Genomic DNA, 20,114 nt, shown 5'->3' with positions numbered 1-20,114 from the left:
TGTGTGTGTGTGTGTGTGTGTGTGTATGTGTGGTGTATGCAAGCGCACTGAAATGCAGCTCCCCACTAGGCCTGCAAAGAGTTATTGGGCTCCACCAGTGGCCTGGTGCCCTGGAGCAGCGCCGCGGGGAGTCCTCACCGGCCAGGGCTTCCCGCGCCCAGGGAGCGCCTGGGGCTGGCCTGGCGGAGCTTAGGAAGCTGGCGCTGCGGGCGGGCGGGGTGACACAGCCTCCGTGCCAGCCGCAGCCGTTGGCTGGCTGGCGCCCAATCCCGGGGCATGCCGCCCTAACCTGGCCGGGACATACAGTGAAAAGCGAGTTTGGTGGCAGATCTGACCCCCGGAGGTTGCCAGCTGCAACAGCGTGGCGAGCCCAGTATCGGGGACCCGAGGCTTGGAGGGAAAGCAGCGGCAATGGCTTCGGTGTTCATGTGCGGAGTAGAGGACCTGCTGTTCAGCGGCAGCCGCTTCGTGTGGAACTTGACGGTGTCCACGCTGCGGAGATGGTACACCGAGAGGCTGCGGGCTTGCCACCAGGTGCTGCGGACATGGTGCGGGCTGCGGGACGTGTACCAGGTGAGCCCGTGAGCCCGCGCCTGGGGCCATTGCGGGATGCGGGCGCTCCGCCGGGAGCCGGTCCACCTGTATGATTTCATAACCTCACGCTTCCGATACCTTTGTTTTCAACTTCTAACGGGTAGCTTGGTGCTTGGGTCAGATCCTCAGCAGCTCTGTTAACGGTGGCCTGACATTTTTTTTCCTCAGTTGGACATGGGGGCACTTGGGAGTTACTCCCCCCCACACACCGGCAGCCATGTGTTATAAAGTGGTGGAGGTCCCTACCTGCTGGCACTAGTAAAGGGGACTGTGGCTTTGTGGCAGAGCGTTTATGGAAAGCGACTTTGAGGTTGAGAGGATTATTTCTATTCCATTTCATTGGGGGTGGCCATTTCGAAAGCTATGATTTCCCATCATTGCTTGCTGTCAGCATGTCTTAGTGAATTTGCCTTCTTCCTTCTGATTTTACTGCGCTTTTCCACCAGGCAGCCTCGGCTTGCAGAGAGCAGCCAGGAAAAGCTGATTCTGTGCTCTGTCGGCTGGCTTTGGGGAGGAAGGACAGCAAAATCTGAGCACTTTGTGAGAGGCTGACGGGCTAGGGAAGGGAAGGGTGGCTTGGCCAAGCACTAGAATGCTTATGTTTGGATTGAATCTGTCACACAACACAGCCTCTTTATTCCTTTGCTGGCTCCTTCTTGCAGGCAAATTCTGTAGCAACTTTGCCCAATGAGGAGACCATTCATCCTCTCTGGGACCTCAACTTACCTGAATTTTTATGAACAGTAGTATATGGATTTAAAAGTTCTCTGTTTTGGTTATTAATATCTTTAAGATAGAGTATAAAAACTACAGAGTTAAATTATGAAGGTTTTACCTGGACTTATTTCCTGAGTATGGGGTAACTTTATTACAATCTTTGAAACCCCTGACATGTAACTCGACCCTGTCCCTAATAGGGCTGAAATGTTTCTGTCATAGTGTCCCCCTCATGTGACCAAGCTTTGATTTTGAAACGTCATAGTCTTCCATCCACCGGCTAGAATAAAGGCCAGCTAAGGACAGACTCTGAAAGTTCTGAGGAATGAATGTTCGCTTTCCATCCTTGTTAAAATATCAAGAACATTTTAACCTGTGATTCCATGGCTCCTGGCTGGCCTAACATGTCTGTGATATTATGCATTTTGAAATGCAGCCAGCAGGGCACATTGAGAGCCCTGGAAGGCCACTGGGGCTTGAGAGGATTAGGGAACTGTAGAAAGAGCCCATCTGGCCACAGGAGACTACACCCCTGGCTTTTGGGAACCAGGCAGACCTTTTCTTAGTTGGGAAGTTCCTGTTCAGTTTTGTCTATAGAGTAAGTGCCCACCCCTGTGTCGTGCTGCCTTTCCTTTTTCATATCTGAGGAACTCTCAAAAGTCAAGCACAAATATCGTAGCCAACCAGACAGGCTCCGTGCCCCACTGGCCATAGATTCAGAGGATTTGTGGCTTAACGCTAATGCTGTTACTGAGCAATTTAGAAAGAAAGCTTCCGAACACCCGAGAGTCTTTGGCTTCTCTGCAAGATGGATCAGTTGTTATTCTTTTTGATTCTGAAAGTGTTTTGTGTGTGGGGGGGGGCTCATGAGTATGTGGGTGCACACATGTAGGCAGGTATGCAGTCCATGTGCATGTGTGTGTGGCCAGAAGTATCTCTCCTCAGCAATATCGTTCTCCTTAGTTTTGAGACAGGGTCTCTCATTCACCTGGGGCTTGCTATCCAATATCCCTGACTGAGTCGCAGACCTAATGCTTGGTCAATTTTAAAGATGTTTGTATGTTTGTTTAGTTCTGGGTGTGAAACCAGGACCTTGGTCTTTCTAGGTGAATACTCTACCTCTGAGCTCCAGGCTGGCTTAGAAAGATCATTTTTCCAAAAAAAACAAACAAACTAAAAAAACAAACAAATAAAAACGCTTTTCAAACGCTGAGCAATAAAATAGTGGTGCAGATTATAGAGACTGAGAAGTAGTAAAGAAAACGGTTTCTACCCTCAGCCCCCTAGACAGACAAGGGACCAATCCAAGCTCTCCCGGTGTGGGGCCACGGGGAAATGAACTTTCCTGTGCCTCACTTTCATCCTCTGTAAAGTGGGGGTAGAACAATGCTAATTAAAGAGGTTAATAAGAGTTAATTGACGTGTAGAATATTTAGCACACTGCCTAGAGCTTGGAAAACATCCAGTAAATATTACCTGTTCTATCTAGGATTTTTTTTTTTTGATGGCGGTAAGAGCTAGGGAGTAAAAAGAAGTAAGAGCAACGCAGCTGACGCTCTACTCCGAGAGCAAATGTGCATGCGGCTTGACGAGGGCGCTGTGCTCATTTCCCTAGCCTGCTGTGTGCAGTTATCGGCTCATCCTCCTCAGACCCCTTTCCTCCTGGCGTCTGATAAACATGGCCATCCATCAGGCTTACGTATCAACATAGCCAGAGAAGGAGTGGATTGCTCATATCCATCTATCAAAAAGTCCCTATGTATCCTCTGGGCTGCTATGCAGGGTCTGCCCACCCAGATGTTATGCACTGCCACAATGCCATGCACTAATTGGCCCAGGGAGCAGGATGACTCTCCACATATCCTCAGTGGCATGCTACGGCCCAAAAGGAACAAAGATGGTGTCTGGAGGAGATGCAAAAGGCAAAAGCTTCCTCCCCTCACTCTGGCGTGTAGCTCACTGGTAGAGCCCTGGGTGAGGCACTGGGTTCAATTCTCAGGGTGTCAATAATGACAATGATGATAATAATAAATAAGCAAAGATTCGATGTGTGGCATTCAAAGTGAAAAGGGGAGCCGGTGAGCTGCCTCGGCAGGTAATGGCGCTTGCCTCCAAGTCTCATGACCTGATTTCAGTGCCCAGAACCCACAGGGTGGATTGAAAGCAGACTCCTACAACTTGTCCTCCGACCTCCACTCGTACGCATGGCACCCACCCAACCACATGCGAACCCAAATAAATAAATGGTTTATTTTTTTAAATGAGGAATGAGTAGGCTGCCAAACAAAAACATACATTATGATGAAAGACTCTCTAAGGTGGCAATAACAAACAAAGGGGTTAAAAAAAAAACCAAACCAGATTGCCTGATTGGAGTATAAGGCAGCGTCTGAAACTGGGAATGAGCTAGGGCCCATTGACCACATGTTTGCCTGGGTTAGTCAGTGTCCGATGCTCTAACAAATACCTGAGAGAAACACTTAGTGGGGAGGAATTATTTGGGCTCAAGGTTTCAGTCTGGAATGACTGATTGATTCCACTCTTTTAGGGCTGTTGCAAGGCCAAACCATCATAGTGGAAGACCATGGCTAGGGAAAGATGACCGCCTCATGTTAGTCAGAATACAGAAATAGAGAAGATGGAGCCGTGGAAAAGATGTGTCCTGCAAAGACACGCTCCTGGTCACCCATTTCCTCTCATCAAGGTCTCCACCTTTCTCAGGCTCCATTCAGGTGTGAATCTATCCATGGTTTAGATCAGGATCCTCCCCAAGGCTCTACCAATCAAAGGAAGGGACACTGAGGAAGGGTACAAAATTTGATTAAAAGTCAGCCAGGGACTGGGATGATGGCTCAGAGGGTGAGAAAAAAAAATGTGGTCCAAGCACGAGAAGCTGAGTTCAAACACTCAGAACGTATGGAAGAGACTGGACACGGCCATGTGTGCTTTCGGTAACTGAAGCAGGAGGATTGCTGGGACTTGCTGGCCCCGGTCCTACTTCCAGGCTCAATGAGAAACCCTGGGAAGGATGGCAGAAAGTGTTAGGGCAGCACACCCGAAGTCCTCCTCTGGCCTCCAGGCATGCACGTGGGCACACACATCACGTGCACAATTTAAATGCAACCATCGGCTTCTCTCACATAATGAGAATCTCAAACTGAGCATTCTCTCAATAAAAAGGCTTATTCTTCGAGGTACGTTCAAGGATGAAGACACAAATACCTTTTAAAGTATTTTTGCTGCAGTTGTTTGAATTGAGTGCGGGGGCTCGGGATGAGAATACCTAGAATTCTGAGTTCTAAAACGTGCAGAAGACTATGCTGCCATTCTGCCCAGTGTGCTGCCGTATGAACCAGATGCACACCAGAGTACTGTGTGTTACTCAACCTATTTTTTTTTAACATCTTGTTGATTTTTCTAAGGTGTCAATTTTCTTGCTCCTAGTCTCAATAGTCTTGTTTGTGAAGAAAGCCATTGCTGGATCACTCTAGAGAGCGGGCGAGCAGGGTGGGGCAGGAGATATCCATTACCTGAAATATCTGGCAGGCCTCTGGGGTGTTTTGTTTATTCATATACTACACTTGAAAGATGATCCTTCACCTATTCATAAAGCCTTTGGCAGTGATGTTCTTTGCCAGGCTGGCAAAGCTGGGAAGGCATAATTTCTTTGGAATTGAACACTTCCTCCACTTCTAGATGCTGGAACAGCAAGTGATTTAATTTGCCAACCAACTATGAATAATGATGTTATTTACTATAAGGCATTTTTGTAGTAATGGGGCTAAGTACACAGCAGAAAGAGCGGTCCCCTGAGACTGTTTGACAAAGACCCACTGTATAAGCGAAGACTTAAGTTGATTCCGTCAGGTACAAAACTTGATCATTTAGGCAAAATCCTCAAAGCTCATTCTTCAGCTGCTTGCCTGTCCTGCTCATACCCCTCCTGGATGGGATGTATTGTGGTAATTAATTATCTCACTTGTGTGAGTTAGAACATGATGGGGGAATATTGTTGACAAAAGATCAACTCTTGCTGCTTTTTGTGAAGTGTGGCATGCTCTAATAAAGCTCTCCGTTTGTTACTTGGGGTTAGATTTTCTCCTCGCCAGAGTCCCCAAGGTAGAATTTCCTATAAACCGTGAATGGAGTCATTGCCTCCAACAGGACGCAACTTGAACTGAATCTGGGGTATTTATGACTAGAAGTGGCTGGATCAGCTCCTCTGGGACAGGCAGCTGGCACAGAAGAGAAGGCACAACGCTCAGGACTTGAAGAGTCTGCAGGCTTCACTTGACCAAGCCTGACCTTGTACAAATTACTTCCCCTCTCTGAACCTCATTTCCTCTTGGGTAACAAGGAAGCACTATAACTGCAGTGTGGGATCAGGGGAAAATTCAGGAGATATATTAATAAAGCACTTGACACTTCTCAGGCATAAGAAAATGCTTAATAAAGGCAGGTTCTTGTTTTTATAAAACCTTAGCACTGAGCTCAGAGTGTCTGGGATAAAAGGTCACTGACAGTATTGCTGTTGGTTTTATACCCGAGACAAGCTATATGGAAATTAAGTTCCCATCTTCAGTGGGTAAATGTTTATTAAGAAAGAAGGCAAGAATTCCTTTGTGTATGGGTTAGATGTAGGGTATCGGAAGTGTTTTCATCGGCAGTCCTATGTTCTTTTAACCTCATACATGAATATAGGAAGCCATAGGCATCTTGTAGTCAGATTTCTGAGTTCATTTCTCTATGATGATCCAGAGTGCTAACACTTGAGTTTTGTGTCTCCCTGGCTTGATTGAAACAAAAAAAAAAAAAAGCCATGTGTCCCCCGAGACAAATCTGCATCAAGCATTTGGTGGTCTCTGTTATTTTAAAACACATGCACTTTGCTTGCTCTGACCCTTTGTTTTATACTCTGGAAACTTGTCTCCTGTGTTTATGAATAAAGTTTTATTGTCACACAGCTATGCAGTTACCCGTTTGTGGCTGCTCTGATACTACTGGAGTAGAATAGCTATCTGTGACCCTGCTGCTTAGAGTTAAATGACTGGTATCAATCTTTAAAAATTTTACCATTTTCCCCTTTAGAGTAAGAAACTACATTTTAAAAAGCAGTGTGGGGTAAAGAATGTTAAGGGGAAAAAAAATCCCACAATTCTATCACGGAAAAACAGGATTTGAAATATTTTCTCATCAAAAACCTAAGAGGCTGGGTAGAACACTTGCTATGCAGTCGTAAGGACCTGGGTTCAAATCACAGCGCTCACACAAAGAGCTGAGCATAGCAGCACGTGTTTGTAACCCCAGCAACAGAAATCACAGCTCACTGGTCAGCCAGCCCAGCCAACGTGGTAAGCTTCAGTTCAGTGAGAGACCCTGCCTCCAGGAAGTAAGGAAAAGAAATTGAAGAAGACACCTAATGTCCTGCTCTGGCCGTCTTCTTCCTCCCTAGGCACCCCACCGCCAAATGCAAACTCAGTGCAAACATTTAAGATTCTAATTTTAAAATGCTCAAGTAAGTGATCAGTTTGCGTTTGCTTGGTTCTCACCAAGCATATATATATATATATCAGTCATCATATATATAATGTGATGACTGATATGACCAGTGATTGATCAATATGCTTCTTCAATCGCACCTAAAATAATGAGCATTGGCTTACTCTGTTACCAGTTACAGCCCCAAAGGTTAGCAGCAGGCATCTCCCCGGCCCTCCGTAAACAAGAGGATAAGGAGGGGCGATCGCTAAGAAACTAACACTCTAGGAAAGCGACTGACTTTCAGGTGACACTCAGAGAACACACACCAGACAAGAGTAATAGGAAAGGCAGACTGTGGGAGACTTCCAGGAGGAGCTGATCCCTGTGCTGGTTTGTGAAGGACAAGTAGAGTCCTGTAGGTGCAGGGAAACAGAAGGGCACTCCGGCGATAAGGATTTCTTCAAAGCCTGCTGAGCAGAAAGTGTCAGAAACATTTGGACTGAGAGCGACACCTGCCCTCAAATGGCCTTGTACTTCTGACATTTTCTTTAGACTCTTAGGAGAGGGAGCTATTGACTTAGAACTATTGCTGGCAGCAGTAAGGGTGGCAGGGTTCAACAGGGTAGAATAGTGGGGGTCAGAAGGGAAGGGGATCAAAGGGTGGTGATGGCAATGTTGGTGTATCACTCAGAATAGAGGAGTTCATGGCCCAGCATCCATATGATGTCTCCTAACTGTCAATAACCTTTGTGGGCCCTGCACACATGTGGCAATGACAACAAATTGCCCAGAGTCATACAAAAGTCAAGATTTGGATTTCCCCATACTATCGAGCCCGTCACATGGTGGCAAGCACCGTTCATTACTATCTTTCAGACTCATAGAATGTTCCCAGTAAAGTGAAGTGCATTGTAGGGTCTGGAAATTAGGGGTGTGGCCTCCAATGGGGCTTACGTTACTTCTCACAGATCACGGGTGAGAACAGGTCCATAACAAACCCAACTCACCTTACGCTGGAGCCAGGAACAGCATGCATGCTGGTGCAGATTGTGTTGCTTAGCAATCAGACTAAGGTCAATAAGCAGGAAGGTTATCAGCAAGGCCTGTGAGGATTGTTCCCTCTGTAGGAAACCAGGAAGAGGGCAGAGTTAAGTGAGCCCAGAGAGGTTTAGTTACAATTCATGACCAGTGATGCCACAACCGACCTCACAGGTAGCTCTGGAGCCAAGAGTTATCCCTAGCTGAAACAAGAGCATTGCCTTTCCCCTCTAGTCCCATTGGCTCCCCGTGAAAGATGGCCCTTGAAAGCTGGGCTACCCTTGGAGGAGGCAGCTCTTTTTAAAGGAGAGGAAATTGCCAGAGGTAGCTGAAAGCTGGCAGTTCACAGAGCTCCCAATAGCTGAGGTGGATCATGCTGGCAATACATCATAGCATCTTCTACAAAGCCTCCCAGCAGGTGCTGGACCCAGACCGGAACTACGTCAGAGCCAGCAGGAAGCAAGTGGAGGGTGAAGGCCACATGAACAGGGAGACATAGAATTCAGCTATTAAAAATTGCACAACCTTTCAGAGTGGCTACTTGACAGCCACCTACCCTCTGCTGAAGAGAGTGGGTAGCCATGGGATCAAGTACTAGTTACTACTAACTACCACCACCAACTAACTACCAACTAGCAGCAGGAAACTAAGATCCTCACTCAACCTCACCTTGAAAAGCAAAGTGACCTTTACTTTTTTATCCCATTACATAACATAAATATGTTTTTCAGAGTCATATCATTTAAGGTTTAGTCTCCCAGTCTTTAAAATACATTTGTGAACTTTTTGGCACACAGCTCGGCAAACATGAAGTTACAAACGGACTCTCCTGCCATTTCAAACGAATGTTTGTTTTTCTCTTTCCGTCTTGCAGTATTAAAAAAAGTTCTTGTTCACCCCATGCTTAGGTTTATTCTGAACGTTATATTTTGGTGTTCTGACTGGTTGTTGTGAAAGAGCTTGCATGTCTCAAATAAAGAATAAGATCAGTGGTTCTAAATCTTATAAGAAAGACCATATGACTTATGGCATGGGAAGAAGGCAAAAGTTAAACCTTTGTTGAAGAAAAAAATTACTGAAGGTTCATGCGCAATTCCATCACCATCGTGTATGCAATTGTGCATGTGGACATCCAGAAATAAAGCCTGCTGTGAAAGAAGCAGGGAAATATTGGCAGGCCTCCCGTCTCCTTCTCTCATAATGTCCCGACTACTTTTAGTCAGTTGAATTTTGTGTTTGGGTAGGGTTTTTGCCAAATAACTGTTTTCCATTTAATGGGTGCTGTTTTAAATCTTGCTGTCTTGAGTTTATACTACTAGACATTAAGCTCTGTGTGATAGGCCTATACTTGGCTATCACACAAACAATATTGGCATTCAGGAAACAAAAAAAAAAAAGAAATAATTTTAAGGAGTCAGGTCATTGCACACACCTGGAGGCTGAGGCAGGAGAATCATGGGGTAAATTTTTTTAAAGCAACCTGGGCTACATAATGACTTCCTGTCCAAAAAGAAAAATTGTATAGAAATGCAAAAAAAACGTAATGATAAATGCTTGCAATTCTCAGTTTTCAGGCAGCTTATTGATATTTTCCCAAGTCTGCCTCAAGCATTTTGTGGTGTGATAAAAATCACACAGGGGCAAGTGAAAACCTCTTCTGTGCTTCCTCACTTTTCCTAGAAATAGTCCCCTCTGGGGCACATCAGCTTCAGATTATCTACTCGGCATTTCCAGAGTCCTGGGTTCAAGTCCCAGGGAAGAGAAAGCTTGGGTCTATAATCCTAGCACTTAGGAAGCTAGGGCAGGAGGATTATAATGACTTGAAGGTCAGTGGGTTACACACTGAGAGTCTATCTCCACAGACAGAGTCTTACCCCGACACTGACAGACAAATTTGAAGAATAATAATTTGTTTTATCTGCTCTCATCTATAAATGATTTATACTGTTGATGCCGTGCCATATCTTTATTTGACTTACGTTTGCACGTGTATTGTTCTCCTGTCTTTGTCTCCCAGCCTGTGCTTGGAATGCTCTTCTAAGTTCCGCCCACCCTGTACTCTGCTGAGGAACGTTCCCGTCTCTCATGAAGGGACATCACATCCTTCCCAGTTTGTCAGTGTCCTAAAGCACTATAGTAAAGTCAGTGTGCTTGTTTCTTCCTGACACAAGCAGGAGCTTCTCCGTGGTCTGTGTGGAACACAAGTATCATTGTTGGAATGTCCTACGTGCTGTGCCTTGTCTTTGGCTCATCAAATGTCCATGTCCCTGGTCTTGTGACTGTGTTAGTCAGTAGGTGACAGTGCTCTAGATGACTGAGGGCAAGCCCTCTCACCAACTCATGACTTCAGATATTGAAAGGCAAAGAATCTATTATGGTCTAATTGATCTCATCAGACCCGTGAGTCTCTTATGCATCTAAACGAACTGGGAAGAAGAACTTGAAAATGATTATCTAGAGATTCGAAGTTCACGAGTCCAAATTTTGGGCCTGGGGTGATGACTCAGTCAATAAAGCGCAACCTTGAAAGCTCAAAGAACTGGGTTCAATGCCAGAACCCACATATTTGTGAAAACTGTGGGTGCCGTGTCACGTGCTTGTCATCTCAGCGCTGGAAGGCAGAGACAAGTGGTCCCTGGGGTTCCCAGGCAGCCACCCCAGCCACTCGGTGAGATAGAGGCCAGTGAGAAACCATCACTCAAAGAAACAAGGTGAGCACCAGGCAGTGGTGGCACCTGCCTTTCATCCCAGCACTCGGGAGGCAGAGGCAGGCAGAGCTCTGTGAGTTCGAGGCCAGCCTGGTCTACAAGAGCTAGTTCCAGGACGGCTAGGACTGTTACACAGAGAAACCTTGTCTCGAAAAAACAAAGCAAAACAAACAGGCCCAAGGTGAACAACACCTGAGGAAGGACAACTGCTGAGGTTGTCCTCTGGTGTTTACACAGGTGGAGATACACGCGTGCACAGTTGTGATTAGCCATGTTGAGTTCTCGGAAGCTCAGTTTTCCTCTGCTGTAAATGTGGGCAACAATAGTCTCTTTTCCCTGGAAGATCTGTGTTTCTGAGATTATTGTAAGAACTGAATGTACTGCTGGTTAGAAATGTTATTTTTATAACATTTGGATGGATGGATAATAGGCAGTAGATGGAGGATATCTAGATGAGTGGGAATTTGATGGGGGCTGACTCACTGAACAATGGATAGATAGTGGACGGATAGATAGATGGATGGAAAACAGATGGATGCACATTGAATAATTGTCTTCCTATGCTCATGGCTCTTAATGTATAGTATAAACCTAACAGCTTCTGAAATATACAGAGCCTTGTCCCCTCTCTCCTATCACCTCAAATGAAGAATTACAGTATTTATGAGCATTGTAAAGGGACAGTGGTGTCTTCGGGAGCAGTGTGAACTCCAGAGGCACTTGTGGGATGTGCACCTGGGTGTGCTTGCTGTATACATTGGTGGTTCTGGGGAGGAGCTGGTTGGAGGCCATTTGTGATTACCGGTACCAACACGTGGTAGGGTGCAGCATTCCTGCAGCTCTGTCCAGGAAACCTGTTTGTATTTTGGAAATCTTTGGAAGTCTCACCCTAGAAGAAGGCCTAGCAGACTGATATGTGCATGTGTGTTTAGCTTCCTCACTGCTGTAAACAAACAGCCAATACGAGGTGGAAAAGAGCACATTTGTGTGACTTCTCGGATCATCACTTCTTCATGAGGATCTATGTTAGGGTCAAAGTAGACAGTGAAGCAGGCAAACCAAGGACCGCTTTGAAACTCACCCACGACCAGAACCCTCTGTGCCTGCCCCAGGGCGGGAGGCTGGCAGCCCTGTAGCCCTCATCAGTTCAGTATGCAAGTGATTGCCATTTCCTGCCAGGGCCTGTGGCTGGGATCTGGAAGGTGTCCTGTTTTTCCTGACGGATGCTGATGTCGTCCCAAACCATTAACTTTCTTTTCTTGGTGTCTTTCACTGTTTGCCAGGCATTGCTTAGCCACTGGCCTCTCTCTCGTTCTCACCCACTAAAGTTAAGTGTGGTAGGGCCTGCTTTTATTTTATTTTATTTACTTATTTTTATTTTCATTTCATCTAATTTGCTTGGGTTCTTAGAAGTAAAAAGCAGAAGTGAATCTCTCTTTCTCTGCCTCTGTCTGTCTTTCACTGTCTGTCTGTTTCTCTCTCTCTCTGTCTCTCTCTCTGTCTCTCTCTGTCTCTCTCTCTTGGGTTCTTAGGAGTAAAAAGCAAAAATGAGTCTCTCTGTCTCTCGGTCTTATTAGTGTTTGATTAAAAACTTGCTTTGCTTAACTCTTGGCTTCATGCAGGTGTTTTCCAATTCTGCAAGCACAGGCAGTATAAAGAGACTGGGATCCTGTTTAATCATCAACCTCAAATAATGACAGAATCATAATCTCAGGAACAAATGAAATGTTAGTTAATTTACAAATATTTATTAAAGAGAGGAATATTTTATTTTTAATAAGTAAGCTGATACCAGTGCTATACTACCGACTCTTAACCATGAGCTCCTGTGCATTTCTTCCGTAGGGTTTGTATATATTAAACTTTCAAGGCATTGATGCCAAATATAGCTCCAGCCAAGCTCATAAGATTTGGCTGTTAAATTTTTTGAAATATATATATTAGTGGATGCGTTTTCCTTTAATAAATTCAGAAGCCAATTTTTGAGAAACAATTTCTGGACTCCAGACAATGTCCTTTGTCCCCTACTCAGTGCTGACAGTGCAACCTTTTCAAGATCAGATGCCACATTTAGTTGTAAATAATGGCAAAAGTTTGCCATACTATCACCCGAATATTGTGTATTTTGAATAAATCATACTTGTGTGTTGTCTTCCTTTCCCCCTTTTAATATATTTATTGTTTTACTCTCAGCTGATGGGAGATATTTAAATGAATAAATAAATAAATTATGCATGTCTATCATCTGCATATATGTAAAGTAAGTATTGATATACGTGTGCATATGTGTGTGCCATCTTAGTTTGGTAGTCACTGAAGCCCAACACCCTACATAAACAACTTAAAAAAAGAAAGCTTTGTTTTGACTGATTGTTTCAAGTCTATTACAGTGGACAGAACAGCATGGTTCATGGCAACCAGGAAAGAGAGAGCATGCCTGCAATACCTGGATTTCTCCCTTTTTCCTTTTGATTTACCTTGGATCTCACCTCCAGGATGGTGCCTCCTTTATTCAGGGTTGCTCTTCACGTGTGTGCGTACACACACACACACACACACACACACACACACACACACTCAGGATATGCCACACCAATCTCCTCAACTCCTCTCCATGCAGTCAAGCTGGCAATCAAGATCAGCCACCACATACATGTTCATATGTGACTGTCTTGAGTTTTCTCAGGGAGTAAAACCGTGAGCTGATGCCTTCACTAAGCATAGCTGTTGCCTTCTTATCTTTGGTCAACACCACTTCCAAGCCGGCGGCCTGACTGAAACAGTCTGCCACCAATGTGGATGGACTCCATTGGAGGTACATTCTTTAGGAAATGCCTATAAAGTTTACAGAAGTCCAGCAAATGAAAATGCAGTGAGTGATGCCCATGCCCCCTGATAAAGAAGAGCAGAGAGCTTATAGGTGCCGAACCTCTTGCTGGTTCTGCTGATCCACTTCTCTGTGAACATGGACCATAGTGGTGACTGGATATTAGGTACAAAGGCAAAGCGCCAGCTATTAAAAACCCAGTATGGCTGTTGCCCTTTGGCCCATGCCTGCCTGAGGTCAAGGTAGGCAGTTGCAGGCCTGAAGGACCTGCAAAGAAAGAGAGGAAGCAGCATGGGGTCCCAAGGTGCCTTCCTGGACCACAACAGCAGGGATTGAATGACATCAGTCTGTTTGAATGATGAAATTTCCCATCAGATGGGTGCTATGTGATTCCTATGAGCAGTGCTCACACATCTTGTGGGAACCAAGGCTGATTGACAGTATGCTTCCAGCCCTGTGCCTCCTTCCTTGCTTCCTGTGGTGCCCAGAGTGCATGTGCAACTCCTTGGAGACGTGTGTGCTCTTCTAATAAGCTGCTATGTGATATCTGAAAATACTGCTGTCAGATGAGGTGTAGGGTGATAAGACTGTAACCCAGCCAGCAGTTGAGAAGCTTTAATGGGAGGAACCTGCGTTTTAGATCAGCCCGGACTACATGGTAAATTCCAGGCCAGCATGCAATACATAGTGAAATAGTACTTCAAATGAAACAAGGGCTGGGGGGTTATATCAATAATGCAGTTACTTGCCTAGCCTACACAAGCACCTAGGTTTGACCCCCAGCACTTCCAGACAAACACCATTGTCAAATTTAAATGCAAAGATACATATGGCGTGGGCTGGAGAGATGGCTCAGAGGTTAAGAGCACTGGCGACTCTTCCAGGGGTCCTGAGTTCAATTCCCAGCAACCACATGGTTGAGAAACATTGAAACATGGCTCACAACCATCTGTAATGAGATCTATTGCCGTCTTCTGGCCTGTAGGTAGAACGCTCTATACATAATAAAAAAATAAATAAATAAAATTGTCAAAAAAAGAGATATATATGGCTGTTTAGAGTACATGGAATAATGACCCAAAAAAGAACCCAAAATCTACCTTACTAAAAAAACAAACAAAAGTAAGGGGCTTTCTAAAAATGAGATTCTCTCTTCTTCTCTTATATAGGTTAAATTACCTAAAATGATAATTGAGATATTTTGAAGCAGATAAAAATATAGTTACTCTGGTAAATTCTTCCAATCTTTTTAAAGGACAATTTTGTTGTATGCAATCAAAATGTATAATGTCCCCCTTGACATATTTTAGGGAGGGGGATTTTATTGCTTCATTATTAGCAAACCAGTAAGTTAAGTGACAGTCCTTTTGTGAGACAATTAGTTTAAATGTCAACTTGACACAATGTAGAAGTACTTATGTCTTAGTAAGGGGTTGGCTAGATCAGCTATCTTAATAGACACGCCTATGCAGGGCTATCTTGATTACAGTTATTAAGGTGGAAAGACCTGCTTACTCTGGGCAGCACCACTCCCTAGGCAGGGGATCCGGAGCTGTGGAAGAGTAGAGAAAGTGAGCTGAGCACAAGGAAGCATGTATGAGTTCATTGTTCCCTTCTTTTGACTTTTGGTGTAATAGGATGAGCTGTTTCAAATCCCCGCCACCTTGTTTTCCATGCTGGGTTGGCCTCTAACCTGTAATCATGGGTTGTAATAAATCCTTTCTTTTTTATGTTATGTGAGTCAGGGTAGTTTATCCCAACAGGAATGAAACTAAGACACTCTGTGACATAAGCTTCCCAGGCCTAGAAAATTATCTGTGCTATCTTTCCCGGTAAAACCAAAGTATAAAACAATATATGGTGTGTGTGTGTGTGTGTGTGTGTGTGTGTGTGTGTGTGTGTGTGTGTGTGTTTACATGCATATGGATGTGTATAAATAATTTATGTTTGTATAGATATAGATAAATGAAAATTGTCTGTATTTATGTATGTGAATGGCTAGAGTTTGGAATACACAATTCAAATCCAGCAGTATTTCATCCCCCAAGTAGAATAAGTGAATGAAGGGAGGAATTTCCATTTTTTTTTTTACTTTCAGAATTCTGAATTTCAGTTTATATTATAAGAGTATGTACACTTTTTGTAAAACTTTTTTTTCGGAATGCTTGATCAAAGCCAGGTGTGAGGGTACACACACCTCTAATTCCTGACTCAGATGGTACAGGAACAAAGGATTGTGAGTTGAAGGTCAGCCTGAACATTATCAGAGAGTCTGTCTCAACAACATAGAAAAGCAGCCGATTTTCTCTAGACTCGTGTGTGGACCATTTCTGGAACAGCACTGACTTTACCTGGCTCCACTCACACGGAGCCAGAATGCAATAATGCCTCCAATGTTTTCATAGTGTGTCCTCTTAATGATGGGTAGTTATTATTGATTCCATTGCTATCGAGCAGAAGGGAACATTTGTGCTCTTTTGGGAACTATAGAATTATCATTAAAATAACATATATTCACCAATTGATTGTTACAGGTAGGCATGACTTAGAGGGTCAAAGTTCTTCAATGTTTCTCAATGATATTTTCCAAATATACCATGACTCACATATGACATTATCACAACACGAACTTTTAATTGGTGAGACCATCCTATGCATACTACGCCGACGTCTACCAGCTTGCTTACCGATGTCTTACAGGCAGTGGTATCTCACTATTCCTCAGACTATCGCGTAATGAGTGCGCCACGTTTTCATCAGTTGTGTGTGCTGTTTTCAGTTTCTGTCAAGGCAGTGCCACGATAAACATTTATATACATGAGATGTTTGTTGTCAGATTTCTATAAAGTTAACAACTTGAAGCAGGTGCTACTTAGTGGTTTCTGGTTTTCCAGAACGACTGGACCAGTTTATACTGACACAGAGTGAACCGAAATCCTAGCCAGCAACTCTTGGTTTACACCATTCTGCTAGCCAAAATGTGTATTTCTTGTCTGTGTTCATTTTACCTCATCTATTAATAGAGCTTTTCAACTGCCGTGACTTCCTTAAGGGCCTGTTCCTTGGAATAGTGGCACTGTTCTTGTCCAATAGCATCGGGGAAGTGTATTCTGCATTTTACCATGGTGTGTGTTGGTTTACATGTTTTCAGCGCTAACTTGAGAGTGAGTTTTCGTCTCTTAGAAAATGTTTGATTAATGTGGAATCTTGTTGTGTCGTAAGTTGATATGGAGTGCTGGTTCTCATCCATGTGCACAGTATATAACTGCTCCTCCACCTTGCACATAAATCTTAAGCTTTACAAGGAGCCAAGTATAATTATTTCGTTGAGCCATTGTATTATATGGCTTCATACTCTGGATTCCCCTGCCCGCTTATTGTTTAGTACATTTTAGCAACTGGGGTCTATCTCAGCTATAAATGTGCTAAATTTCATTTAGATAAACCTCATGGAAATCACAAAAGCCTTTACTCATTTGTTAGTGTAAAAAGGAGAGAGGTCATGAGCAGGAAAAGAAAACAGCATTGCATCTTTTCTCTTTTACATATTTATGCTGAGGCCTTTGCTTATCAACTGTTTTAAATCTGTGATTATTAAATTAAATGTGATCACCTGAGCTGTCTTGGTGAGTCTTCTTAGCCACCAGCAACCATGAAACTGCCCCGTGTCTCCGAGAGAGACAGCAGAATTGATCACTTGAGGGCTGGCTGAAGCTCCCTGTTTCCCTCCATCAAGTGATTCCATAGGTGACCTCTGAGGTGGGGTGGGAGTGTATTTTATGTAGTTTTGATCAGGACTAGACTAACTCAGAGGTCAGCTAGAATTGCTGCAGGAAACCCATGCCCAAAGGGCTCTGACACTCTTTGCGGCTACTCTCCTGGCAGTGCCCACCAGGTGAGTGGCAGAAAGGCTAGTCTCCATGTGTATGTCCTATGCGTGCTGCCAAGGGGCCAGGATGGCTCCCTGCCTCCTGAACCTAGTTACTCTGATGCCTATCTGCTTCTTAAACCCCCAATTTGAAATAAATGGCTTCAATCTGAGCTGTTCCCCCACCCCCAGCAGCCTTCTGGTTTTGAGCATTTGGTCTCCCATTGGTTGTTTTGAATTGGGAAGTTATGGAACCTTTGAGTTTCAGGGCCTAGATAACAGATGTTAGCTGATAGGATCAGGCCTTAAGGGTTATATCCATCTTCCAGTCTGCCCACCATGTAAAGAATACCACATGCTCCTGCCACTGCCACCTTGGGTCCCTCTGCCGTGCCTTCCCCTGTGAAACTGTGACCCAAAATAAACCTTTGCTCCCAGGAGCTGCCTCCTTGGAGCATATTGTCACAGTGGTGAGAAAATTACTAACACAGAAAGTTTGTGAGTCAGAACCAGAGGTGTGGGAGGTGAGGCTAGTCAAGGCATGACAGTTGTGTGGCCTACCAGAGTGTCATCGTGGGCTGTTTAGTTCCCTAGCTCTCTCCTTCCTTGCTCATTTTCCAAACCTGATTTTTAGAGCCACTTCTACATCACCTGATGGGTCTGATTTGGTTCAGAATCTGTGGCTCCTCCCGGGCTTCCTGGGGAAATCCTGATTGGCCTCTGAGCTAGGGTTTCTCTACCGCTTCAGGTCTTAGAAATCACAGAAGATGGTAGCCTTTTTACAACACGGGTACGTGGGTGGAACTACTCAGAGCTGGAGTGACCATTGTAGGTATTGCGGCTACACTCAAGGCTCAGAAGATCCGTAGCTCAGGAAGCACAGAGCAGGTGATGCTGTGCTTGAAGCTGATCACGGTGCCCTTACTCCTCTGCCAGTGATGGGATCAGAGTAAACCTATGGCCTAAGGCAGGCAAGGAAAAGCTCTCTGTTCTTCAAAAGGGTTAGTGTGGAGATCTTCGTGCCTGGAAGGGTGGCAGCCATATTGCAATTATGACTATCAACCTTCAGGAAACATGCTGAAATGGAAAAAATAGGAGGAACTTGGGGCCTTCAGTATATTGGTGATGGTAGAACTCACCAACTTCGAAACTGCCTTAATCCTGGATACTGAGATCAAAGGCCTCTAGTAATCAAGCATTGTATTAGTTACCATTCTCCTGACTGTGACCAAATCCTGGCAAGGAGAAGCAGGGAACATAGTCCATCATGGTGGGAAGTCACAGAGTCAGGAGTATGAAGGGGCTGGTCACATAGCAATGAATGATCGCTATTGTTCAGCTCACATGCTCCTTTTCCTGCAGTCTGGGACCTACCCACGTTTAGGGTAAATCTTCCCACCTCAGTTATTCACTCTAGCTAACCCTCACAGGAATATCAGAAGTGTGTCTTCTTGGGGTCAAATTCATAACCAATATAAACTATCACAGAGATTTTCCACTCGGTTTCATCCTTGCTTCTGCAGAAAAACTTTATGATAGAATAGCCACTCAAGGCTAAGACTTAGCAGAGAGGCATGCAACCACAGCAAGAATAAAAGAGGCTCAAAATAGGAACCTCCCGAGAAAAGACATCAAGAACTGGGAATGTGCCGATCAAAGGGAAAGGCTTTAAGCTCAAAGGTAGATGGGCTGAAGCAGGAGGGAAATGCTGACCACGTGAAGACCACCTTCATATGAAAGAGTCCAGGGCACTCTGCATGCTTTGTCCATTGCTGCTTCTTGGTTAATATGAGAGGGAGAGTGGAGATGTTTTGGGACAGTTCTGAGGGGCAGAAGAGCATGGTCCCCGGGAACCCGGAGCCCTGTGGAGGCTCAGATGCTACAGCCCTTTCCTAGCTGTGTGGCTTTTGTAAACAAAAACATCAGCCAGGTAGAGTGGTGCCTCAAATTCTAGCACTTGGGGGGGCAGAGGCAGGCCGATCCCTGAGCTTGAGGCCAGCCTGGTCTACAGAGTTCCAAGACAGCCAGGGCTACGCAGAGAAACCCTGTCTCGAGACACTAAAACAAGCAAACAAAAAGCATCTCTTTGCCTCAGGTTTCTCATTTGTAAAATGGAGACAGTAATAAGAATCCCGACCTCAAAGATGTTACGCGGTTTATGCTAGGTAATCCCTCGAGGTGGAGACTAGACGGAGCCTGGTGTGCATTAAAGGACTATGTAAGTGTTTGTTCTTCCTAATCTTTAGTTGTCATTTAAACCCATAATCTGAAAACAGTCACTCGGTAGTGTAGTCTCTGCTACTACACAGCCTGACATGACCGTATTAAGAAAACCTGGGGCTGATGAGATGATGATGGAAGGGGAGAACTGACCCCTGAAGGTTGTCCTCTGAAGTCTACACACACACACACACACACACACACACACACAGAGAGAGAGAGAGAGAGAGAGAGAGAGAGAGAGAGAGAGAGAGAGAGAGAGAGAGAGATCTAGCCGAGAGTGGAGTGCAGGCATGTAAGCTCAGCACTGAGAGGAAGACTGAGACAGGAGGATCACAAGTTTGAGAGCAGCCTGGGCTATGTAGTGAGTTCCGGGACACCAGGACACTGTGAGTTACAGAGTAAGACTCTTCTCAGAAAACTGCCGAAAAAAGGAGGAGGAAGAAAAAGAGAAGGAGGAAGAGGAGACCCATAATACCATGTACTGGTGAAAACAAAGGACAGCTAGACCTCACCGATTGCTGGTAGGCATGTAAAATGATAGAGAAGACAGTTGGGGCGGGGGGGGGACTATTGGGCAGTTTCATAAAAAAATTAAAGGCATGTCCACCATTGGCTCTGTTTTCTCATCTCTTGCTTATTTATTAAAGAAAAGTAAATG

At 44.7% G+C, this 20,114-nt stretch overlaps 1 protein-coding gene across 2 annotated transcripts in view; it reads left to right on the top strand.

Annotated features, from left to right (window-relative positions):
- Positions 1-113: 113 nt before the first annotated feature.
- Frmd4b (FERM domain containing 4B) overlaps positions 114-20,114 on the top strand; it is a 191,707-nt gene continuing 171,706 nt past the window's right edge. The window contains exon 1 of one of the 2 annotated variants that reach the window (XM_026788213.1): positions 114-573. In XM_026788213.1, coding sequence (XP_026644014.1) covers positions 412-573 — 162 coding nt within the window. In that variant the 5' untranslated portion in view covers positions 114-411. The remainder of the gene's footprint in view (positions 574-20,114) is intronic. The other variant, XM_005364928.3, reaches the window with a different exon arrangement.

Source organism: Microtus ochrogaster, unplaced genomic scaffold (genome assembly GCF_000317375.1).
Source record: "Microtus ochrogaster isolate Prairie Vole_2 unplaced genomic scaffold, MicOch1.0 UNK1, whole genome shotgun sequence".
Taxonomy (NCBI): domain Eukaryota; kingdom Metazoa; phylum Chordata; class Mammalia; order Rodentia; family Cricetidae; genus Microtus; species Microtus ochrogaster.
This window is presented reverse-complemented; position numbering and strand designations above follow the sequence as displayed.